Genomic DNA, 25,194 nt, shown 5'->3' with positions numbered 1-25,194 from the left:
GTACAGCAGCCACATATCAGAAATATGAAATGTTGGGTTTACATACTTTTTAAACAGTCATCATAAGAGGCCTGAACATCCACCTAGTAGGACTTAACAAATGTGTTAACAGAAGACCACATGGCAGCCCTGTAAATCTGAGAAATACAGTGCCTTACGAAAGTATTCGTCCCCCTTGAACTTTGCGACCTTTTGCCACATTTCAGGCTTCAAACATAAAGATATAAAACTGTAATTTTTTGTGAAGAATCAACAACAAGTGGGACACAATCATGAAGTGGAACGAAATTTATTGTATATTTAAAACTTTTTTAACAAATAAAAAACTGAAAAATTGGGCGTGAAAAATTATTCAGCCCTTTTACTTTCAGTGCAGCAAACTCTCTCCAGAAGTTCAGTGAGGATCTCTGAATGATCCAATGTTGACCTAAATGACTAATGATGATAAATAGAATCCACCTGTGTGTAATCAAGCCTCCGAATAAATGCACCTGCACTGTGATAGTCTCAGAGGTCCGTTTAAAGCGCAGAGAGCATCATGAAGAACAAGAAACACACCAGGCAGGTCCGAGATACTGTTGTGGAGAAGTTTAAAGCCTGATTTGGATGCGAAAAGATTTCCCAAGCTTTAAACATCCCAAGGAGCACTGTGCAAGCAAAAATATTGAAATGGAAGGAGTATCAGACCACTGCAAATCTACGAAGACCTGGCCGTCCCTCCAAACTTTCAGCTCATACAAGGAGAAGACTGATCAGAGATGCAGCCAAGAGGCCCATGATCAATCTGGATGAACTGCAGAGATCTACAGCTGAGGTGGGAGACTCTGTCCATAGGACAACAATCAGTCGTATACTGCACAAATCTGGCCTTTATGGAAGAGTGGCAAGAAGAAAGCCATTTCCTAAAGATATCCATAAAAAGTGTTGTTTAAAGTTTGCCACAAGCCACCTGGGAGACACACCAAACATGTGGAAGAAGGTGCTCTGGTCAGATGAAAACAAAATCAAACATTTTGGCAACAATGCAAAAGGTTATGTTTGGCGTAAAAGCAACACAGCTCATCACCCTGAACACACCATCCCCACTGTCAAACATGGTGGTGGCAGCATCATGGTTTGGGCCTGCTTTTCTTCAGCAGGGACAGGGAAGATGGTTAAAATTGATGGGAAGATGGATGGAGCCAAGTACAGGACCATTCTGGAAGAAAACCTGATGGAGTCTGCAAAAGACCTGAGACTGGGACAGAGATTTGTCTTCCAACAAGACAATGATCCAAAACATAAAGCAAAATCTACAATGGAATGGTTCACAAATAAACATATCCAGGTGTTAGAATGGCCAAGTCAAAGTCCAGACCTGAATCCAATCGAAAATCTGTGGAAAGAACTGAAAACTGCTGTTCACAAACGTTCTCCATCCAACCTCACTGAGCTTGAGCTGTTTTGCAAGGAGGAATGGGCAAAAATTTCAGTCTCTCGATGTGCAAAACTGATAGAGACATACCCCAAGCGACTTACAGCTGTAATCGCAGCAAAAGGTGTGAACTTAAGTATTAACTTAAGGGGGCTGAATAATTTTGCACACCCAATTTTTCAATTTTTTATTTGTTAACAAAGTTTGAAATATCCAATAAATTTCGTTCCACTTCATGATTGTGTCCCACTTGTTGATGATTCTTCACAAAAAAATTACAGTTTTATATCTTTATGTTTGAAGCCTGAAATGTGGCAAAGGGTTGCAAAGTTCAAGGGGGCCGAATACTTTCGCAAGGCACTGTATATGCCTGATGCTAAAAAGGCCAAAAAGGACCAAAAGATCTGGTACAGTGTGCGCATTAATAGGGATTGGAAAAATCCCCACCCTTCAGATTGTAGGTTTTAATGATACCTTGTCTGGTCCACATTGTAAGGGTGGAGCAAGAAACAAGAAGACCCTTGCAGGAAGTACAAACAGGAAATCTGATTCACCTCCTCTTCATTCACTGTGCTTAAGCCAGGCCAACTCTGCATCTGCCACTAGGCGGAGTCCCCCAAGGCTCTGCAAATAAGTCCACCAAGCCAGAAGCTGCATAGAAATATGCAGTGGCTATGATGTAGCCTGTTGTTTGAAGAATCATCTTGAAATATCATCAACCAGCGATCCAAAGGGGAAATAGGGAGAAAACCTTCCTATAATAAGGTATTTTTCTCAATAGAGAGATGAGGTCCATTACCTAAGGACACTAACAAGAAAAAAATAACTGAGGGTTACTGGAAATGGGAAGGATTATATAGGTGAATATCCCTGCAGTTTTTTTTTTTTTCTAGTATTCAATCACCCAAAGGTAACTGCGTATAAACCAGTCTTAATAGTTAAAGACCCTGAGTCCAGTACTGTATGACTAGGAAACAGACATTTACCTTGTGTTGTTACCTTACCGTACATCTATGGCAGAAGCCCCCAATAAAGAGGGGATGCCCACCGGTGATATGTTCATTGCCACAGGCGATGCAGAACCCTGGAGGAGGAAGACAGACAGAGCAAGCTAAGACGCAGAAACATAGAATATCAAGACACATATTATATATTCCACACTGAGCACAGTACATTTTCATAGCGGAAGAGTGTAAAGAACTTCTAAGCGGATATGATTTTGTGATATTATGTAAAAAAAGAGAAATCTCTTAAATGCTAATTGGTTATATAAATAGAATTACAACAGCAAATCAGTTTCTGTATTTTTAACAGTTTGTGTGCTTTTGTATAGAACAGGTTTATACCTGTGGATATTGAATAAAAAAACAAAAGGTGTTTTTGCAGATGTTCCTCATTAAAGTCCCATGGGCATATAATTTTGATTTTCTTTGTTTTTCACGGGCGTAGGCATGTCTGCCCATGTGCCAGACCAAAACTGTGAATGTAGCAGGTAGGGATCAAGCAGAAGCATAGTCAGTAACAAGCTAAAGGTTGGTAACAAGTGGTTGCAGGTTGGGATCAAGCAGAAGCATAGTCGAGGAATAAGCCAAAGGTTGGTTACAAATGGTTGCAGGTTAGAATTATGTGGAAGCATAGTCAAGGAACAAGCCAAAGGTCAGTAACAAATGGTAATGAAGATGCGGAGAGCAGCAGGAGTGTAAGGAGAAAGATACTGGCTTAAGAAGAGCACAATAATCTTACAAACACAAAGTGGCCTAAATAGGAAGTTTTTGGGAGGAGCAAAACGTTTGTTCAATGGATCACACAGGGAGCTGTCCAGCTGAGATGCTGGACAGCTCCCCGTTTGATCCCTTGAACAAACTTTTTGCTCCTCCCAAAAACTTCCTAGCCACCTGAGATGGTGGCTCAGCAAGAAGAGCTACTGCCAGGTGCAGCAGAGATGTTGGGTTCAGATCCAGGTCCTGACACAGCCTTCCTATGTCCTCCTCCACTTCACTTTTCTATGATCTGTAAGCATATTCAGGCTTCATCAATGTTCTATTCATTTTAAACTTTCAGACCATCATTTTCCTACTGACCACACCAAGAGTATGTATATGATTCACTTTTTTTATGGGACACCTTCGTCTGTATCTCTAAGCTGTGGGTAGCCAAGAATGGCAGTCCTACCTTCCTAGATGCCTTCTGGAAAACTTGTGACAATCTGGGTAGAACTTTGTTCTCTGACTTCATCAGGAAGGCATGACTGTAGGCCAATACGCAGTCAGGTTTCACACGCTTGCCTGGAACTTGCTGAAAATAATGAAGCCCTGAATTAGCCAGGAGGTCCATTCCTGCTGCCCTAAATGACTTGATTGCTCCCTGTATCCAAATTAACATCCACTTCCAGGAGCAAGCTCTATTAGGATCTATGCCACTTAGCCCTTCAGCAGAATGTTAAGCTTCCATTTTCCAGAAGGCTGTCGAACCACCCTCTTTGTCATGCATTCAAATGTTGAAAGAATCCTTGCAACTATAGAGAGCTTGCCTGACGCTGTATGAGAGCATTGTTGCTTGAATCCTGATGTCAGTTACCTTGGTGGAGGCCGAAGTGCTGAGAGGGCTTCCCTTGCAGCTCGGTGCGGATCACCCCTGGTGGTGAAACAGGAGATGACACGTCCCAAGGAGCACTGGATGCGGATGGATCCCGGATGGATGGATGGATGGTGATTCAGGACCGCTTCCAGGAGATCTATAGATGCTCAGAGAAAAGAGACAAAGGTTAATGCCAGGCCGAGGGTCATACACAGATAATCAGTCCGAGGAGATGAAGGTACAGAGGGCCGCACAAGAGAGAGAGTCCGTGGGATCCAAGCCAAGGTCGGTACACAGGAGATCCAGCAGAGGTGTCTTTTAGAGTAAGGGGTGGTCAGGCAAGCCGAGGTCAAACGAAGGAGAGATGCAGGTAAGTCAAAGGAGCTAGCCGGGATAAACAGGAACAACAGGCAATCGAACAGGTCACGGGTATAGGAGCTGATGATAAACCAGCACTGAAGCACAGCCAGAGAGTGTCTTATATAGGGCCAGGGCTGGGGAGATGGGCGTGGTGACACACCTGCTCTGCATCCAGCATTCTATTGTTGCTGAATGCTGATTCCTTTCCTGACAGTGCCCCCCCCCCCCCCCCCCCGAGGGGCAGCCTCTGGATGCCCTCTGACCATGTTTTTCCGGAAATTTACTATGAAATTCTCTCAGAAGCTTAGGAGCATGGATATTATCCAATGGTTCCCAGGAATTGTCCTCCGGGGGGTATCCTTTCCATTTAATTAAGTATTGAGTGCGATTGCCTCTCCGTCGGCAATCTAAGATAGTCTCAATCTCAAATTCAGGCTCCCCTTCCACTGCAACTGGAGGAGGTGGTACCTCTTCTCTCCCCGGGTATGGGCTCGGTATTGCGGGCTTCAGTAGCGAGGCATGAAACACCGGGTGAATTTTGAAAGAACCGGGCAAGACTAATTCAAAGGCCACAGGGTTCACCACTCTCTTGACCTCGAAAGCACCAATGAATCTTGGCCCCAACTTCTTGGATGGGCAAGAAAGTTTTAAATTAGTTGACGAGAGCCAGACCTTATCTCCCACCTTGTGTGCAGGGTTCACCTTCCGTTTGAGTTCAAAGAATTTCTTATAATCCTGTTGGGCTTTCTGAATATTGTCCTGTAGTAACTGAAAATTAGCTTTAATGGCAGCCAGACGATCCAGGACTGCGGGAACCGTGATTTCCTGGTCCAAGTTGGGCAAGAAAGAAGGATGGAAGCCATAATTAGCCCAAAACGGGGTTTGGTTGGTTGCGGAGTGTACAGAATTATTGTAAGCGAATTCTGCGCATGGGAGCAGGGAGACCCAGTTGTCCTGAGAGCTGGTGCAAAAGCATCGGAGGTACTGTTCTAGAGTTTGATTTGTTCTTTCCGTCTGCCCGTTGCTTTGTGGATGGTAGGCAGAGGACAGGGACACTCCAACCGCCAAGGCCTTGCAGAGCTCCTTCCAAAATCTAGAGGTAAATTGAACGCCTCGGTCTGATACTATATTATTCGGAAGTCCATGTAACCTGACCACCTCTTTGATGAATGCGTTGGCTGTTTCCAAGGCAGAAGGAGTGCCCACCATGGGCAGGAAATGAGCCATTTTTGAAAGTCGATCTACCACTACTAGGATGGTGGTAAACCCTTCTGAGGGTGGTAGCTCAACTATAAAGTCCATAGATAAACCTTTCCAGGACTGCTCAGGAATCGGTAATGGCCTCAACAGGCCCCATGACTTGACTTTTGCCCCTTTGCTCCGTTGGCACGTAATGCAGGAATTCACATACATTCTGCAGTCCTGGTGCAGTTGAGGCCACCAAAAGCGGCGTTGAATAAGTTCGTAGGTTTTTCTCACCCCAAAATGTCCGGCAAGTTTGTGGTCATGAAAGGTTTTGAGGACCATCAATCTCACTTGTGCGGGAACAAAAATTTTTTCCTGGTACCAGAGGAGTCCATTCCGTTTCTTTAGAGACTCGGCTTCAAGTCCTGTACATTGGGTAGAGGCTTGTTGAATTGAGGTTTGTAGGTCAGCGTGGATCAGGAAAAAGTTTTGAGCTGACAAGATGGTATTGGGCTCCGTTGTGCTGGGAGAGTCTGGAAACATCCGGGACAGGGCATCCGCTTTTCCATTCTTCGACCCTGGCCTGTAGGTGATATGGAAATTGAAGCGTGAGAAAAATAAAGCCCACCGGGCTTGCCGAGGTCTTAGGCGTCTAGCGGCCCTAAGATATTCTAGATTTTTGTGATCCGTGAATATCATAATAGGGTGCATTGCACCTTCCAGCAGGTACCTCCATTCTTCTAAGGCACATTTAATGGCCAGGAGTTCCCGGTCCCCCACATCGTAATTCCTCTCTGGGGGTGACATTTTTCGAGAGAAGAACGCTACCGGATGTAGTAAGGCCTTTGGGCCTTGTCGCTGGGACAGGATAGCCCCTGTGGCTACTTCCGAGGCATCCACTTCGAGGATGTAGGGTAAAGCTGGGTCCGGATGTTGGAGAATAGGTGCGGTCACGAACAGGTTCTTTAACTCATCGAAGGCTGACTGAGCCTCCGGTGACCAGCGGAAGCGGATCTGCTGGCGCGTAAGTTGGGTGATGGGTGTAATAATTGTTGAAAACCCCTTCACAAACCTTCTGTAAAAGTTAGCAAAACCCACAAATCGCTGAACTCCTTTTTTGTCTGTGGGGGCTGGCCACTCCAGAATTGCTTTCACCTTCTGCGGATCCATAGATACACCCCCTGTTGAGATAATGAGCCCTAGGAACTGGATGGACTCTCTCTCAAATTCACACTTCTCCAGTTTCACATAGAGCCCATGTTTCCTCAGGGTGGCTAGTACTTTCTTAACGTGGATCCGGTGGAGTTCCAGAGTGGAAGAAAAGACCAGGATGTCATCTAGGTACACAATTAGGAAGTTGTCCAGAAACTCTCGAAAAATGTCATTCACCAAATGTTGAAAAGTGGCCGGGGCGTTACACAGCCCGAAGGGCATGACCATATATTCAAAGTGGCCAAACCGGGTCCTGAATGCTGTTTTCCACTCGTCCCCCTCTCGGATGCGGATAATGTTGTATGCCCCTCGGAGGTCTAATTTAGTAAAGACCCGGGCAGTCCGGAAGCGCTGAAACAACTCTGGAATCAAAGGGAGAGGATAGCGGTTCTTGATGGTCACCTTGTTGAGCTCCCGGTAATCAACGCAGGGTCTTAATGTGCCATCTTTCTTCTCAACAAAGAAGATTCCAGCACCCGCTGGAGAGGATGAGGGCCTGATGAACCCCTTTTCCAAGTTTTCATTGACATAGGTTCGAAGAGTTTCCAATTCCTTCTCAGACAGGGGAAATATTCTTCCGAAAGGGATCTCTGCCCCTGGGAGAAGTTCAATAGGGCAGTCGTAGGGCCTGTGAGGGGGTAAAACATCAGCCTTTTTCTTGTCAAATACATCCCTAAAGTCCCGATAAGCTTCAGGAAGGTCTTCAAGGGGGTCTGGGCCCGGCTGGACGGCTAGACAAGCGGCAGGGGCATTGGGTCCAGGAGGGAAGCAGTGATCCTGGCAGTATTTGGATGAGAAGGAGATCTTCTTCTTTACCCAATCAATTTGGGGATTGTGAGTCGGGAGCCAAGGTAGGCCTAGGATTACCGGGAATAAGGGAGAGGACAAGACATCGAAGCGGATGAACTCTTGATGGCCCGGGGTTGTGATAGTAAGAACCGGATAGGTCTCTTTGGTCACGGGTCCGGAGCTAGGCAAGGACCCGTCGGCCAGAAAGACTTGAAGCCGTTGCTCCTTAACTTGCAGGGGGACTCCTAGTTTCTTAGCTAGAGTGCAGTCCAGGAAACAACTACAAGCTCCGGAGTCAATAATTGCCGTCAGCTGGATCCTCTCTTCGGCTACCTGTAGGGAGACAGGAAGGGTAAGGTGAGCAGGGGACGGCTCAGAGACCTGACAGTTCAGAACAGACCGTGAATAGCACTTACTAGGCCTCACAGGACAGTTGCAGAGAAAATGGCCAGGAGCTCCACAGTATAGGCAGAGGTTCGCCTGGCGGCGACGTTGTCGCTCTTCGGGGGTTAGGGAGGAACGAATTAGCCCAATCTGCATGGGTTCACAATCTGCAGAGGCATTGACAGCTGGTCCAGGAAGAGGAGAGGCAGCAAATGGAACCTTAGGCATGACCCAAGTAGCTCGAGCCCCCTGGAGGCGTTCTGAGCGTCTTTCCCGGAGACGCCTGTCCATCTGGATGGCAAGGGAGATTAAATCTTCCAAGGATGCTGGTGTCTCTACTCGAGCAAGCTCGTCCTTTAGAGCTTCAGAGAGGCCATGTCGGTACTGATACTTCAATGCTGCCTCATTCCAGTCCGTGTCGGCTGCCCACCTACGGAAATCTACAGTGTAGTCCTCGGCCGGGCGTTTGTTCTGTTGTAGGGCATGTAAGGCAGACTCTGCGGTGACCGTGCGCTGGGGATCTTCATATAATTGGGCCATAGCCTCAAAGAAGGAGCTTACGGAATTTAGGATCGGGCTCTTCTGTTCCAGGAGGTTGTGTGCCCAAGTCTGAGGTTCGTCAGCCAATAGGGAAATTATAAACCCTACTTTAACGGATTCAGAGGAGAAGGTCCTGGGCTGGAGAGCCAGATATAACAAACAGGCATTCTTGAAGGCCCTGAACTTCCTTCGCTCCCCACGGAAGCGTTCTGGCGTGGGCACCCGTGGCTCTGGTGGTGGAGCTGAAACTGAATGGGCGGAGCTAGTTTGATCCGGTTGGGACGGAGCCGGTAGCGAGCTAGTGGCAGGCTGAGTAGGGTCCGTCGGGGAGGAGGAGCCGGCTAGGTTAAGTACCCGACCTTCCAGCTGGAAGTAACCATCTTGTAGTCTTTGTACGGCCTGGGTCAGGGCTGAAACCTGTTGGCACAGAGCCTCGAGCGGGGAAGCACCTCTGTCGGCCTCTGACATGGCTGGTTTATGCTGTCAGTTACCTTGGTGGAGGCCGAAGTGCTGAGAGGGCTTCCCTTGCAGCTCGGTGCGGATCACCCCTGGTGGTGAAACAGGAGATGACACGTCCCAAGGAGCACTGGATGCGGATGGATCCCGGATGGATGGATGGATGGTGATTCAGGACCGCTTCCAGGAGATCTATAGATGCTCAGAGAAAAGAGACAAAGGTTAATGCCAGGCCGAGGGTCATACACAGATAATCAGTCCGAGGAGATGAAGGTACAGAGGGCCGCACAAGAGAGAGAGTCCGTGGGATCCAAGCCAAGGTCGGTACACAGGAGATCCAGCAGAGGTGTCTTTTAGAGTAAGGGGTGGTCAGGCAAGCCGAGGTCAAACGAAGGAGAGATGCAGGTAAGTCAAAGGAGCTAGCCGGGATAAACAGGAACAACAGGCAATCGAACAGGTCACGGGTACAGGAGCTGATGATAAACCAGCACTGAAGCACAGCCAGAGAGTGTCTTATATAGGGCCAGGGCTGGGGAGATGGGCGTGGTGACACACCTGCTCTGCATCCAGCATTCTATTGTTGCTGAATGCTGATTCCTTTCCTGACACCTGAGTTATGCCTTTGGTCACCTATCGCTCCATCCATCCAGAAAACTCCTGCTTCTAGTTCACCCAGAGGGAGGAGATCTACACCTGGCTCCCTATTCCATTGCTTTCCCTTGTTTTATCATGCCCCTTGATACCCACTGAGCGCTGAAGTCTGCATATGTAAATTCTAGGGTGATCAGGAAATTCACCAAGCAGATGGTGACTCTACCTTGGCTGTAGGCCCTATCAGTTTCAAAACTTCCTCTATAACTTTGCTAAAATCTTCTGCCTGGTTCTTCCTAAGTCAACCAGTTCCATCATTCAAGTCTCCCTTAGCTGCAAAAACATTCCCCCCATTCGCCTTGACTGAAACTCAGGTCAGGTGTTGTCTTGTGGGTCTCACTGCGCAGATTGCCTAGAAATTGGTATCCGCTACCTCTGATTTCTGAACTCTTTGACAGACTCCAGGGTGCTCAAATCTTCTATAGGTTGAAACTCTGAGAAGCCTACAATCCTATTAGGATCCAGTAAAGCTAGAGTGGGAGATGGTCTTCAACACCAGGGACGGGCATTACGAGCAACAAGTGATGCCCTTTGGCTTTGACAACAACATCTTCCAGAATTTTGTCAACAAGGTGTTCTGTGACCTCCTGTATACTTGTGTCATTGTACACATGGATGACATTCTTCTCCCTGAATTGAGCACTCATTACCATCACATAGGAATGATTTTACACAAGTTTTGGGAGAATTGTCAGTACAACAATTTGGAAATGTGCATGTTAAGACTGGGAGAGTGGGAAGGCTGAAAGACAGTTTTCTCCTTCTGAGTCAAAACATCTAGAACTGGCCATCTAAGAGTATAAGATAACTGCTAATGCATCCAAAGCTCAATTATTCTTTAATGTTAGTTATTGAAGATGCAATATTTTTTTTTTTTTACACACTTCAGGATTTTTAATGTAGGATATACATTAAAAAAAAAAAAATCAGCATTGTTTCCAGAACATATTCCCTACATCCTGCTCAAGGGCAGACTGGCAACGTTCAGCCCAGGGGGCAAGTACAAACCAAAGGCCCATGGTGCAGTGACTTGGCCCCCCTCTCACTCTCCCAATCCTCCTCCTAACCCCCATTTCAAGCTGAAGCCCTGCTCCAAATACTCTCTACTTACCGGCTGAATCTGGGTTCCTGACCTGGGCAGCAGGGGGCAAGTGGGGGGAGCTGGGACAACTTATCTGAGGGCTAGATGGGGCAGAAGAGTCTCAAGTGGGGCATAGAACCCACCTCTGCTCAGACACAGTTTACACCATCCATGCTGGGGGGGGGCTGCACTCTGTCCTTGTTTTCAACCCACACTCAGTAGATCAGCAGTGGGGACTTTTTACTTCTCTAGTCTTCAGCAGGAATCCTTTAGGCATGTTTGTGGCAGAAGCAGTGCAGCCTTTTTACAGGGCATCAGAGCGGCCCAGGGGGCAATTGCCCCCCTGCCCCCTGGCCCAGTCCTCCCCTGATCCTGCTCCTATCCCTTCCTCCACCACTTTGCCTGCTATTGCCAGCATGTATTTGCTATGTATTGCATGGCAGGAGCAGCTGTCAAAATACAGCCACTTCTGTGTAGGATGACACTTGCAGATGGTCTGCAAGTGTCATTGAGTAATACAATGTAACATTTTTTTTTTTCGTTACATTGAAGCTACTATTTCATTTATCAGTTAAAGAAACGTTACAAGTGAAAAAATTGATACAATGTATTCCTATTCAACACTTATTAACCCTTAGTTAACCATAATCATCTCTAAATAACTCCACCCCTTCCTCCCCTTTTTTTCTGCTAATATGTTTCTTTTTTTACCATTAATATTTTTAGTTTGTCCTTCATTTTGCTTGTTTATATGTTTCAAAACGAAATGTATAAATTTGATTTAAAAAGTTTCATATTTTCATTTCTTTGAAGTAACATACACAGTACCAAAAACATAATTTTTAAGTAATTTTAAATGGAACAAATTATGGAATAAATTGCATATTTTTTTTATTTACAGTAAAACTTCCTTTTTTAATAGAATTTTCATTTTTTTAGATGTTTTTGTCTATAGATTGCATAGAAAAAAACATTTTGCAAGACAATGTTGCCAAAAGAGAGCTAAGTTTGTCCCACAAAAAAATGTATGTATTGCTTTGTTATCCTAAGTTATGACAAACTTATTGCCAAATAAACAGAGGCCAATTGCGGAAAATTAAAAATTGCTCTGGTCCATAAGAGGTATAAAGGTATGAGAGCTGAAGTGGTTTATGAGAACCATAGACTAATTTGGTACTTTCCATTCCGCAATAAAATGCACTGGTTTGTTATAACAAAATACTTTTTAATAGAACATCAGCAGTTCGCATCCAGGGGTACATGAACCACCAAAGGCACCATGAGAAATACAAGCCAGGGGTCACCTTGGAGGTCGATTATCAGTCTGCATCCCCTGAAGCTGTGAGAGGTGTCAGCATTGTATGGAGTGGGGTTGTAGTGAGGATGTAGAGGGATGTACGAGAGTGTACTATGTATCCGTCTATACAGAGTCACCCACCCAACAACCAGCCAACAAGTTTATTACTTTTGTGAATATTTTTTTATGTCATATTTGTTAACCACTTAAGCCCCGGAAGATTTTACCCCCTTCCTGACCAGGGTTTTTTTTTGCGATTTTTTACTGCGCGACTTTAACGGACAATTGCGCGGTCGTGCGACGCTGTACCTAAACGAATTTCATGTCCTTTTTTCCCACAAACAGAGTTTCTTTTGGTGGTATTTGATCACCTGTGCGATTTTTTGATCATGTGCTATAAACAAAAAAAGAGCGTAATTTTTGCAAAAATAACAATATTTTTCACTTTTTTTTTATATGAAATTCCCCCCAAAAAAATTTAAAAATCAAAATTTTTTAACATTTTCAGCCAATTTGTTTTATGCTACATATGTTTGGTAAGAAAAATCACAAAAAGCGTATTTTGATTGGTTTGCGCAAAAGTTATCGCGTTTACTAACAAAGGGAAAGATTTTTGTCATTTTTGGTGTTTTTTTTTTTAACGAGTAATGGCGACGATCTGCGATTTTTTTTGCGGTACTGTGACATTGCGGTGGACAGATCGGACCCTTGACTGACATTTTTGACACTTTTGGGGGTACCAGTGACATTACTGCAGTAATCAGTGATATATATATGCACTGTTACTGCAAAAATGACACTGGCAGGGAAGGGGTTAACTGTATTGGACAGGGAGGGGTTAAGTGTGTCCTAGGGGCGTGATTCTAACTGTAGTGGGACAATGCTATTGGTGTAAAAACAAAGATCAACGGTTCTACATAGTAGAACCGTCTGATCTCCATTTTTACACAGGGGAGAATGACAGGCGGCTTGTTTACATAAGCCGCTCTGCCTTTCTCCCGCTGTACCGACGATCGGCGAGTGACCGGCGGACATCGGGTCCGCTGGTCACACGGCCGCACTCCTCCCTGAATGAGCCGAGGCGGGCGCGCGCCTCAGCGGGCGCGCGCTCGCCCGCTATTGGCTCTAATAGCAGTGGCAGGTGAGCGACGTAGACCTACGTCACTCTGCCTGGCCGGGGCTGACTGCCGCAGTAAATATACTGTGCGCATTCGGCAACCGGTTAAAGTATGTGTTCTGATTTTTTTTTATTTGTTTTTTTTTTTTGTTTCTCTGATAAGTGCAAAAAAACACCTGTTGATCTGCCAGAAATCCAGTAAGCTTCCTATTTCCGGGAAGTGAACTGACAATGTTGCACTAAAATCTCAGATATTATTATCAGCACTGCCTCACAGTTCTCTATGTGGAGAACAGAACATCTCCCATTTCCCCATCACCATGGCATAGTGGCATTATTGGGGGGTAGTGGATTTCTGTTGTCCACAGAGAGATCCAAGCAGGACTGATAACTGTTGTTTTTTTTTTTTGTGTGTCTTCTAACTGAAATCCAGACACAAAAACTTTCATTTGAGTTTAGTCCTCAATAGTCACAAAGGATAGAAACCAACCAAATGCCTTTGAAAACACATTTGTTACCTTGTAAAATTAGCAATGACATCATCACTGTGCTGTACATAGCCTGTGCAGAGAGCAGAGCTGTGGGAGGGACCCAGCAGGCCCCACCCACTACAGGCTGCCTGCAGAAAACTACAGCCGGGGGCGGAGGCAGGACCAGTCATCCTGCACAAGGACAGAGATCAGCATTGATGGGTCTTTATAAGGAAGCTCCTACACAAAGGCAAAGTTTCATAATGGTACAAACCACATAGGGAGCTAAGGATGGTGCACAACCCACATAGTAGAAAATGGCAAGAGGGAACCCCCCCTGTTTTTTTTTTTTAGCAGCAGTGTATTAAATCTAACAAATATTTTTGTAAAAATTATATTTTATTAACAATTCATAAAAAATTAGTGCCACATAAAAGTTATATTCTGGTTACAACAACAAGAAGTCATCCAACAAAAACAAGGTAAGTGTGTAAATACACACTTACCTTGTTTTTATATTCATAAACAAAAATAGAGTGTATTGTATTACTAATGATATGTATATATTTCATAGAAAAAAAACCCCTGGAAAAGACCACGGCTTTAAATGGGTCGAAACGTGTAGGAGTATTCTAGTGGTCGGTAGTTCAATTTGCTACCATACACAAATGTTTCTTACTATTGGATGACTTCTTGTTGTTGTAACCAGAAGAAAATGGCAAGAGGGATTCCCCCAGGTTTTTTTTAAGCACCAGTGTATTAAATCTAACTAATATTTTTGTAAAAATTATATTTTATTAACAATTCATAAAAAATGAGTGCCACATAAAAGTTATATTCTGGGTACAACAACAAGAAGTAATCCAACAAAAACAAGGTAAGTGTGTAAATACACACTTACCTTGTTTTTAGATGCATAAACCAAAATAGAGTGTATTGTATTACTAATGATATGTATATATTTCATAGAAAAAAAAACCCTGGAGAAGACCACGACTTTAAATGGGTCGAAACGTGTAGGAGTATTCTAGTGGTCGGTAGTTCAATTTGCTACCATACACAAATGTTTCTTACTATTGGATGACTTCTTTTTATAACCAGAATATAATTTGTATGTGGCACTCATTTTTTATGAATTGTTAATAAAATATAATTTTTACAAAAATATTAGTTTGATTTAATACACTGCTGCTAAAAAAAAAACCCTGGGGGAATCACTCTTGCCAAGTTTCACAATGAATTACTGTACAGATCGGAAAAGAAATACACAAAGTGCATGAAGAAGGCGCATAGGAAGAATACATATGGCTATTTTATTTAGACAATATTTATTATCCCAGCTTATCCCAGAGTTCAGCTTTAACACACTTCCAGTTCTAGGGTAACAAAGCTGCTCCTCCACAGATACAGTGCTCAGCATAAATGAGTACACCCCAACAGATTTGTCAGAAAGCCTTTACTTTCTTTTCAGAATCAACATTTTCTATGGGAAAAAAGCAATGCTCCAAATAGTCCAACAATATATATACATTCAGTTGAAAAACTTTGTTGGGAATGCCCTAGAATTCGCGACTTCTAAAACAGAGTCTTCGTGATAATGCGGAAGGTCACGGAAACGCCTGTTCCGCAATTACCCTGTATTGCTTTACTAAATGAAAAAGTTGCTGATGTCTCTCGCTCCATACAGCAATTGATTTACTTCCTGCTGTTAGCTGCCAAACTTACTATAGATCATTTCTATAAGAGCTCTTCAATCCATATTGCTTTGTTCAGGCGTAAGGTTTCCTGGATCATGCTCAATGAGTATCTGGCAAGTAAGCTTAATGATTCCATACCTCGATTTCAAGAGGAAGTAAAGCTTCCTCTGTAACTTGTACCTATAGGTAAGCCTATGATAAGGCTTACCTATAGGTACTATAAATATCTCCTAAACATGTACCGTTTAGGAGATATTTACTTTGCATGCAGCCAGTGACATTACTTGTGTATGCGCTTCGAAGGAACCGCCGCCCATGCCTTCAGAGCCCTGTGCCATCAACGATGGCTCCCAATCGCATGTGCAAGAGTGATGTTATCGTGGCTCCAGCCAATCAGATAGCCAGAGGATGCAAACCTGGAAGGAAGACCGGGTATAGATGGAGCAGTGAGTCAGCAGTGAGTGGCTGGCGCTGCAGGGGACTTTGTTCTAAGGTAAGTATTTCATAATGAGCTAGTATGCGACGCATACTAACTCATTATGCCTTTGTCTTTCAGGTTTTATTTTTTTTTTATTTATTTTTTTTGGGAGGTTTATAAACTCTTTAAGAAGGTATGGGAGCCATAGGCTCATTACTTCAATGTTGAACTGTAGGATCTCTCTCTAGACCCTGGTCTGGTTTCTCCAGTTTGAAATGATGATGCAGGCTCCTCGTCTGGGTTTCTCTTTATTTGGACTTTCTGTCTTCTCCCTCCGCTGGGACCTAGGTTCCGGTGTTCTAACTGGGTCCCCCCTCTGTCTCTCCTTTCTCTTTCAATTTCTTCTCTACTTTTGAACCGTAAACTCCTAAGATTGGGAGTAGTCCCTGTTTTCTGCTTTAGATGCGCATCAGGTCCTGGTGCCCTTTTAGTCACCTGAAAAGGTTGGACACTTATGTGCTCATTTGTCTTTTGAATGCCTCTGTGTTCGTTATCCGTTTATTGTATTTAAGTTGAGGCTGACTTTGTATTTATGCTTTATTTTGTTCGGGGCTCTGGCCTATGTGACTTCCCTGTACTAAATAACTTTTGTATTCTGACTTTCTTTAATAATAAAAAAGATTGAAAGAAAAAAGTAAAAAAGGGTCCATGTGCAAAATAGAACTCAATCCTAATAATGCAACACAAAAAAAATCAAAAACAGTCCTTAAGTGGAAAGCAAGGAATGATCTGTGCAAGGTGAAAGTAAAGGGCTCCATCACCAGCAACACCCTCACACTCAGGCTTCTTACAAGATGTCCAGGACCATAAATTATAATGGGTAACCATCACATGGATCACAGATCGTCTAGGGGAGACTCCCAATGATAAAAAAAAAGAAAAATTCCCATAGTGAAGTCCATCATGATATAAAAGGATTTATTTTAAAATATGGCTACAATTACCTTCATGCAAAACATAAAAGGCATTTGTTTAGAATACCAGGAGAGCAGCAGGCTGTCGGCTTCAAACACTAGCACTGGTAAGCGAGCGGGCATCACGCACGCCCAATCGCTTACCAGCGGTAGTGTTTGAAGCCGCCAGCCTGCTGCTCTTCTGTTATACAAAACAAATGCCTTTTATGGTTTGTATGAAGGTACATGTAGCCATATTTTAAAAAATAAATTATTTTATATCATGATGGGCTTCACTATGGGAGTTTTCCTTTTTTTTATCATTGTGAGTCTCCCCTATATGATCTGTGATCCATATGATAGTTACCCTCCTGGATAAACTAGCCGCTGCCTGTTTGACCATTATAATTTATGGTCCTGGACATCTTGTAAGAAGCCTGAGTGTGAGGGTGTTGCTGGGGACAGATCCCTTGATTGGGGTATTTCAGAGGCATACACTCAATATTAATATTACCCCCAACTGCCCATCTATATCTGACTCTGAATAACACCAGTGACACCAGTCTGGAGAAAATTTTGGCCTGGTAGGCCATTTTATTAACAAATAACCAAAATAACATTTTCTTAAAACATAAACCATACATAATCCAGTACCACATAAAGGTTGCTGGTCTTGGGAGGCACCAAAAACCAAATTAAAACTGTGTATCAGCATCAATACTCAGCCGCGCAACACCGACTCGGGGACAAACACACTTCACCACTTCACCTCCTTGTTACCACTTCCCCGTTAATCCACCATTAACCGGGATACACTAGAATGCGCCATACCTTAGATGGGTCACCCTATGAACTTTACCAAAAACTGTTTAATGCCTCCAAAGACCCCAACCGCCAAACCAGCAATCATTTTCTTTTTTTTTTTTTTATAAACAACCGTTGAACACACACCAGGGCGGGGGGTTCTTCTTCGCTCCACGTTCCACGAGGTCTGCTGAAATGCAATATACAGCCCCCAGTGTTACCCTGTCTATAGCCCCTCCTACACCCAATCCCAGGAACTGACCTCCCCATGATCCCAGCTAGTTAACCCCTTAAATTATCAGTGTCCCTGTCCACCCTATCATAAGGCCCTGCGCTTATTTATTTTTTTTGCTTTGGGCCTGTCTTTACTTACCTTGCATGGATCATTCCTTTACCGGATTGTTTTGCACTTAAGGACTGTTTTTTATTTTTTTGTGTTGCATTATTAAATTAGGATTGAGTTCTATTTTTCACATGGACACTTTTTAACTTTTTATATACAACTGAATGTTATATAATGTTGCACTATTTGGAGCTCTGATTTTTTTCCCGTTATAATTTACTAACTGGAATCACGGTTTGCTAAGTGGCTGCTATTTTTCCCAATTTACACCGAGCGTGGATTTTACATTCTTTTACTATTTTCTATGGGACACTATACTACAAAATACTCCTACAAATGCGGGCCATTTATTGAAACCAAGATTTGTTATTTGCACATGCAAAAAAGTATTTTTCCTAACAAATTAATTCAAGACCAAATATGAATACACCCCAATGAAAGTCTTAGGAGCAAAGCTTAACCTTTGACAACAAAATCCTAATTAACAAGAATTTAGCTACAGGCAGGGCCATCTTAACAAAAGGTCTGGGCAGTTGCCCGGGGGCACCACTTGCCAAGGGGGCCCTACCTGCCCAGCGACCCAGCCCCAGCCAAGCATTAGTCCCGATTCCCGTGTGCATCCCGCCGCCGAACTTAGCAGGTGGCAAGCGCCTGTCGGCCCTGCGCTGCAGTCAGGCCACTTGGGCCATGGATTGGGAGCCCACAACTGCAGGAATGCCCGTCTGCCTCCACAGGAACAGGCTGACACAGGACAGTCGAGTCTGACTCCCGTCCATGTGTGTGTTCACCAGACCCAGCCGCTGAACTTGGAAACTGTCGTTAGCCTGGCACTGCTGTACCAATAAATATCGCCTTATCGATAATTTGCATTTTTATTTTCGTGCGTGATTGTGTAGGCAGGGCCCCAGTGCACTGCATTTGCCCGGGGCCCTGTAATGCTCTTAAGATGGCACTGGCTACAGATGAGTCTAATTATTCATTAAACAGGTGTCCAGCAGACAGCTGATTATAAAAGAGCTTTAATTAACAAACAAAACCCCTTTCCATTTCATGCTATCAGTAATGGCACCACATAGAAGAGAAATGTCACAAGGCCTGAGAAAGAAAACCATTTCTTTATACAAGAAAGGTGAAGGCTACAAGAAGATCAGCAAAGCTTTACTTATCAGTCAGAATACTGTAGCAAACGTGATACAAAAATTTAACAAAGATGGAAATGCAACCATCTCACAGAGACATCCAGGCTGTCCGCGGAAGTTAACATCTCGACAGGAACATCTTCTGATGAGAAGGGTTGAAGAAAATCGCAATGCACGTTCACTGCAGTTAGCTAAAGAAGTAGAAGGTCAAACTGGGGTGATTGTTTCCCCGTGACACAATACAGTGTACCTTGCAGAGGAATGGCATGTATAGACTGTATCTTGGTCTAGTCCAACAAGGCCCAGGCCTAGGGCAGCACTTTGCAAGGGGGCAGCAAAAAAGTTGCACCATTAACGAGAAAAAAACAGCCTCCTCCCGGCTCCCCCACTAAAAAGGGTCCCTGCCGGTTTACGCTACACTTTTAGTATAGTGCCAGTCTTATAGGGTGAATTGGGCTGGAGGGCAGGGTCCAGGAGGCAAATCAGTCTGGCACCCCCATAAAGCGGTCACACCGCTAGCTCCTGGTATGATATGATGGTATGATGATGGGCATTGCTGAGGCTGACCTTCTGGGAACTGATGAGGCTACACTGATGGGCACTGATAGACTGTGGTTGTGGTCTGTGGTTTAAAGATGACAGGGCGGGTCATAAACAGGAAGAGGTGTGGCCTTTACAGGAAGGGGTGCTTCATATTTAAATTAGGGGGTGCACAAGTTTAGTCAGGCCTAGGGCAGCACTGGGTGTACCCATTTATGTTGAACACTGTAAGTACACTAAGTGAGTGTTGTCACTCAAGAAAGCAAGTGTGTTACTGGCGGGATCACCAGGTAAAAGAATTAGGTATAAAGAACCTGATAAAAGAAAACGATTGCAACCACCACGATTGAGAACTGGCAAACTGCAATATATTACATTTTTTGTTCTTGGGTTTAGAACAGTTCAAAAACAGAAGAAACACGATACATGATTCTCCTTCAATATTATACTGTTCATTTCTGTTAATTTGGATTGTGAATATACAGTATAAAACAGACAGAAATCAAATGTGTACAGAATACTACTATAAGTGTTTTATAACAATTCATACATCTTCTACTGCTTCGACTTACCTTCTATATCTCTGATCCCCTGTCTCACTTCATTGAACAGGTTCTCTGTCAATCATAAAATGCAAGCTTTATGTCAATGATTAAAACTCAGGTTCATGTACTGAAAAACAAAAATAATTCAAAATATAACAGTGAAAGTTGTGTGATTTCTGTAGGGCAATCAATGAGCAGGAGGTTGGGTGGGCGCAGGACATGGTCATCAATCCATGGGAAATGGAAGGTTTTGGGATATAGTCATCAATCCAAAAAAGGTGTGTTTCGGCATATGGTCATCGGTCCAAGTTGAGTCACTTTAGGATATGTGTAAGCAGTTGCTTCCAAGGGGGTTCATTTTTTTTTCTCTGTTGTACTGACTCATGTCTTTGTTCATCACGTCAACTGTGTTTGTGTAGAAGAGCAAATATATATATATATATATATATATATATATATACTGTATATATAGATATATATACATATTTATATATATAATATATCTATGACTCTTGTCTTGTTCATCGCGTCAACTCAGTTTGTGTAGAAGACCAAATATATGTTCTATATATATATATATATATATACTGTATATATTTATATATATAATATATCTATTTATATATATATCTTTCTTCAACACTTGTCCTTGGTTGACCTGCAGGGATGGTGCCTCTGTCAAAGAAGAGTAAACTCTGCTGGCCAGGCTTCCTGCTCTTTCTCAGAAAGTTACCACCCCCTGCAGGTCCTATCACATAAAAGGGGCTAACCTAGTGCCCCAGGAAGTCGGTTGGGGAAAGATTGCCAAGATTTAGCCATTACTCTTTCAGTCTGTGCCCCCCATGTCGGAGCCCAGGATGTGGTTATTAGTGCAAGTGGGCATTTGAAGGAGGTGGATATCATTCAAAGTAAGAATTTAAGGGTTGTGGCCATCAATCTAAGTGTGGAAGTTGCAGGATGTTGTCACCAAAGTGGGAGGTTGCAGGATGTGGTAGTTAGACCAAGTAGGAGGCATGTTGACTGCATTTTATTCTTTCCACCAGCCACCTTTGGATAGAAAAAGAAGCTTCGAAGGTAACATGACTCCTTTTGTTCTCCTTTTAAAGGTACTCCATTATATGTAAAAGGAAAGGAGAGTGCACATTGGACAGGGACATACTAATAACACAGATTCCTACACAATGTATGAGTTTTATGAAGAAAACACAGTACGGTGAAACATATATTACTATCAGAGTGTCCGATCTCCTGTACATATACCAACAATAGTGCACTGGGAGAGGCCATGCAAACAATCCATTCAGTTTATACCCAACTTTAACAGAATTGTCAGGCATGAAATGGAGTTATGATATCTCTCCCCTCCCTCACATTCCCATATCCTCAGCATTACTTTATGCCTGTATCTTCTGCTATATCCTACCAAAGTTCATTTTTTCAAGCTATAGAATTGTTACTGTTTTAGGTTTACTGATATTTTAAAATCAATAAGAAGGACATACCTCGGTTGTAGCGTTCTTCACAGACCTCCTGAACATTGTTGGACATGCCGTCGTCTTCGTCTTCGTCTTCGTCTTCACCAGACTCTACACAGATGACACCTTCTAGAAGAGGCAGAGAGCAAGTATAGTATGTTCTTTTCATATACAGTATGTTTCTGGTTAATTCTGCCACTGTATACACTAAAAATATTTTTATTGATTCTCATCTCTGTCTTTAGCTGTAGATATGATAAAATGCACATATACCAAGCAAAAACGAAAAAGAACCACCAGTAAGGCCCAAATCACCATGGCCAAGGTTCGGTGTGGTAAAAGTTTGAATAATAGACAAATTGCAACAGGTTTGTACCAGAGCAACAAATGCATTTTTCCTGTAGGGGTTTTGGGGTACAAATCTGTCAGTTGAGGTTTCAGCCCTTGAAGATCTACATCAGGGGTGTCAAATAAAATTTCATTGTGGGGCGCATCATCATTATTGTTACCCTCAATGGGCTGGTTGTGTCTGCCATGGTGTTGTGTGTGAGCGGTATCCACTGAAATTTCTTGTAGATAAAACCAGTGGTGTCCAACCCTCCTTTTCAACTGGCATAGAGCTGTATTACTCTTACATTAATTATAAGCAGATGTTCAGAGCACCCCACCCCCTTACATTAGATGGCAAGATCCCTCCATCAGAAGTCAAGAGTCCCTCAACCTCCCCTACAATGCAGGGACAAGGTCACCTAGAGCCCAGGGCGAACATGCCAAACTGTGCCCCCCCCCACATGTATAAGCATTATGTGTCAGCAAAAATCCCCCCCCCCCCAAAAAAAAATGATTACCCCCCCTAAGCTTAAATTCCCCCTCCTCCCAGTACAAATCCGTCTCCCTGCTGAATATCCCACTCCCAGCACAAATCTCTGCCCCCTAACCCCCTAGCACAAATGCCCAGCCCACCCCCCCAAAAAAAATCACCCCTCCTAGCATACATTTTCCACCCCTCAAAATTACCCTCCGAGTATACATTCTCTCCCCAACCCCCCCCCCCCCCCTTCAAATTCCCCCTCCCAGCACAGATATCCTCCTCCTATCCCCCCTTTTAGCACAAACCCCCAAAATCATCCTTACTAGAACAAATCCCCCCCCCCTAAAAAATCTCCTACTATCACAAATCTCCTCCCCCACTACCATATCACCTGTTCTAGCACAAAGCCCCTCCTCCCCAACACAAGTCCCTCTGAATCACAAATTTCCCCTCCTAGAAAAAATCCTACCCCCTGCTGCCCTCCACATTCCTCCTCCCGGCCCTGCTCCCTACATAACAGTGCAACCCCCTTACCTTGTGCTGCTGCTGGGAAGAAGCCTGGGGTGTAGCTGGGAGACAGAAATTGCAGGGTCTGGAGGAGGACCTGAGGAAGGTTAAAGTCAGCTGATTGCTGAGACCAGGGGACGTCAAGATGAGGGGGTGCTGCGGCTGCACAGAGAAAGAACAGAGTTCTTTCCTCCTCTCTGCTGCTGACTGCTGAAACAGAAGGGGGGGGGGGCAGAGATGAGCCTATCCACAGCTGCAGAGAGAAGCGCAGGATCTGGCAGAGAAGTTTGGTCCTCCCTTCTGCTGCAAACGTCTGAGACAAGGTGAGGGCAGGGACTAGGGGGGTGCTGCGGAAGCTGCAGGAGAGATGTGAGGACCACATGAAATGGCCCAGCGGGGCAGGTTCGATCCGCGGGCCTTGTGTTTGACACATGTGATCTACACCTTTTATCATGTAGGGAAGTCCATATTAGTGACAGATTGAATAAAATAACTAATGAGTCTCAGGCTGATTATTCTTATTCTAGGGGGACTTTAACCCTACAAGAAGTTTTAACTCTTCAATGTAAGGAATTGTTTATCTAAAATGGAGATTGAATTTCAAATAAAATTTATTTAAAGTAGATATGGACATGCAAATAAGAAAAGCAAATAAGTCAATAAAGTAAAACTGTTGAATTCCTAGAGCTTGTGATTATTGATACGTTAGTATAAAAATGGCAGCTAATGTTTTTTAGCACAGTACAATAAGATGCAGTAGGGGGATTTACTAAAATGGGAGCATGCAAAATCTGGTGAAGCTCTCCATAGAAACCAATCAGTCAGAAGTTGATTTGCTACCATGCACAGCTGCACCAGATTCCGAGTGTTCCAGTTTTAGTAAATCTCCCTGATTGTTTCGTAATAGACCCTGTGATGATTCCTGTCTTTACCCCTCCCATAATGGTTACATTTCCTTGCAGCAGATTTTATCTCTGCCCCTTCCACAATGATGAGAATTTGTTGGAGCAGTTTTAGTCTTTGCTTCTCCCACAATGGTGTAATTATCACAATATAGTTTGTTGCTCCATCCCTATTCCACCAATGTATGCCTCTCTCTTACTGGTGTAGCGTCAGGGGTCTTAATTGCGACCCGTTCCCATTCTCCAGGGGCCCTCGCAGTCTCCCTGATTTATACCTGGGCAGGAGAGGCAGCATATACACAAACCGATTCCCTCCATTTTCCTCCTGCAGCCGCTGAAAGCCTGGTTCTCCTCCCCTCCCTCCCACCTCAATTAAAGGGCTGCAGGAGGAAAACAGAGGAGATCTGTTCATGTATTTGCCATCCCTCCTGTCCAGGTTACTCAACTCTGCTGTCTGCCCCCCCTGTGTGCTCCCTTGCTTCCTCCCCTCTCCTCCCCCTCAGAGCTCTGCCAGCTCCCCCCCCCCCCCCCCCACTTTGTTCAGCTGCTGTGGGGGATGTTTCAGGTTGGAGAGCGGGTAAAGGGGCTGGTAAATATGTCATTTACCAGCCCTTCCTTTTCGGAAAGAACACAGTAAATGATGGGTACCGATCAATAACTGTGTCCATTCATAACTGAAGCATAGTAAACTGTACAATTAGATTGCAATAAGGGTTGAAAACTTCACAGAGTTGCAAGGGGTGAAGGGGAATAATGGTATCCCTTCCCTTCTCATATTGCCATGTCCTTAGCATGGTATTGCCCACTTCATACCGATCATGCTAGAACCTAACAAACATTCTTTTTTTTTCAATTAGAAGGGCATACCTCGATTGGAGTGTTCTTCATAGACGTCCTGAACATCATCGGACATGTCATCATCTGAATCTACACAGATGGCATCTGGATGGGAGCAATAGTTATAGTATGTTGTTGTCAAATACAGTATACTGCATTCCTTCAATGTACATATCGAAAAGATCTTTAATAATGCCCAATATGTCTTTAGCTGTAGATAATTTGTACAGGGCATATAAAACAAAATGCACATATACTATTAGAGGGGAACGGTGAGACCCAAATCACCATGGCCAGAGTCTGGGGGCAACATTCTAGGTGGTAGAGAAATTGTCCCAGGTGTATATTAGGGCGATAAAGGCTTTTTTCCTGTTGGATTCTGGGACACAAATCTGTCAAGTTAGGGTCACCAAGCCATCAAGAATTTAAACCACTTGTAGCGAAAGTCCCCCTCAGTGGTGGATTAGATGTAGGGCAGAGCCACTTCTAAGGCAGAGGAAAGTTTTCCGTCTGCAAATAAAATTAATAACAAATCTCAGGCTGACCATTTAGAGCAGGGGTCTCCAAACTGTGGCCCGGGGGCCAGAAGTGGCCCTTTGCTTGCCTTTTTCCAGCCATTCAGCACTGTTCCTGTGATACAAGGCACACTGCAATGGAGCATTATTCCTTCCACTGACACCAACAATGGGG

The 25,194-nt window shown here is 44.0% G+C and overlaps 1 protein-coding gene across 1 annotated transcript in view; it reads right to left on the bottom strand.

Moving 5' to 3' along the window:
* The window catches only part of LOC309550365 (DNA (cytosine-5)-methyltransferase 3A-like), a gene marked incomplete at its 5' end in the record, with an annotated part of 96,203 nt that extends 71,623 nt beyond the window's left edge, over nucleotides 1–24,580 (bottom strand). Inside the window, 4 exons of the mRNA XM_082250761.1 lie at nucleotides 2,419–2,498; nucleotides 20,000–20,044; nucleotides 21,475–21,576; nucleotides 24,535–24,580. Coding sequence (XP_082106887.1) covers nucleotides 2,419–2,498; nucleotides 20,000–20,044; nucleotides 21,475–21,576; nucleotides 24,535–24,580 — 273 coding nt within the window. The remainder of the gene's footprint in view (nucleotides 1–2,418; nucleotides 2,499–19,999; nucleotides 20,045–21,474; nucleotides 21,577–24,534) is intronic.
* Nucleotides 24,581–25,194: the final 614 nt, after the last annotated feature.

Source organism: Pelophylax lessonae, assembly GCF_965119305.1.
Source record: "Pelophylax lessonae genome assembly, chromosome: 3".
NCBI classification, from domain to species: domain Eukaryota; kingdom Metazoa; phylum Chordata; class Amphibia; order Anura; family Ranidae; genus Pelophylax; species Pelophylax lessonae.
Note: the sequence above shows the minus strand (reverse complement) of the source record. Positions and strands in the feature narration are given on the sequence as shown.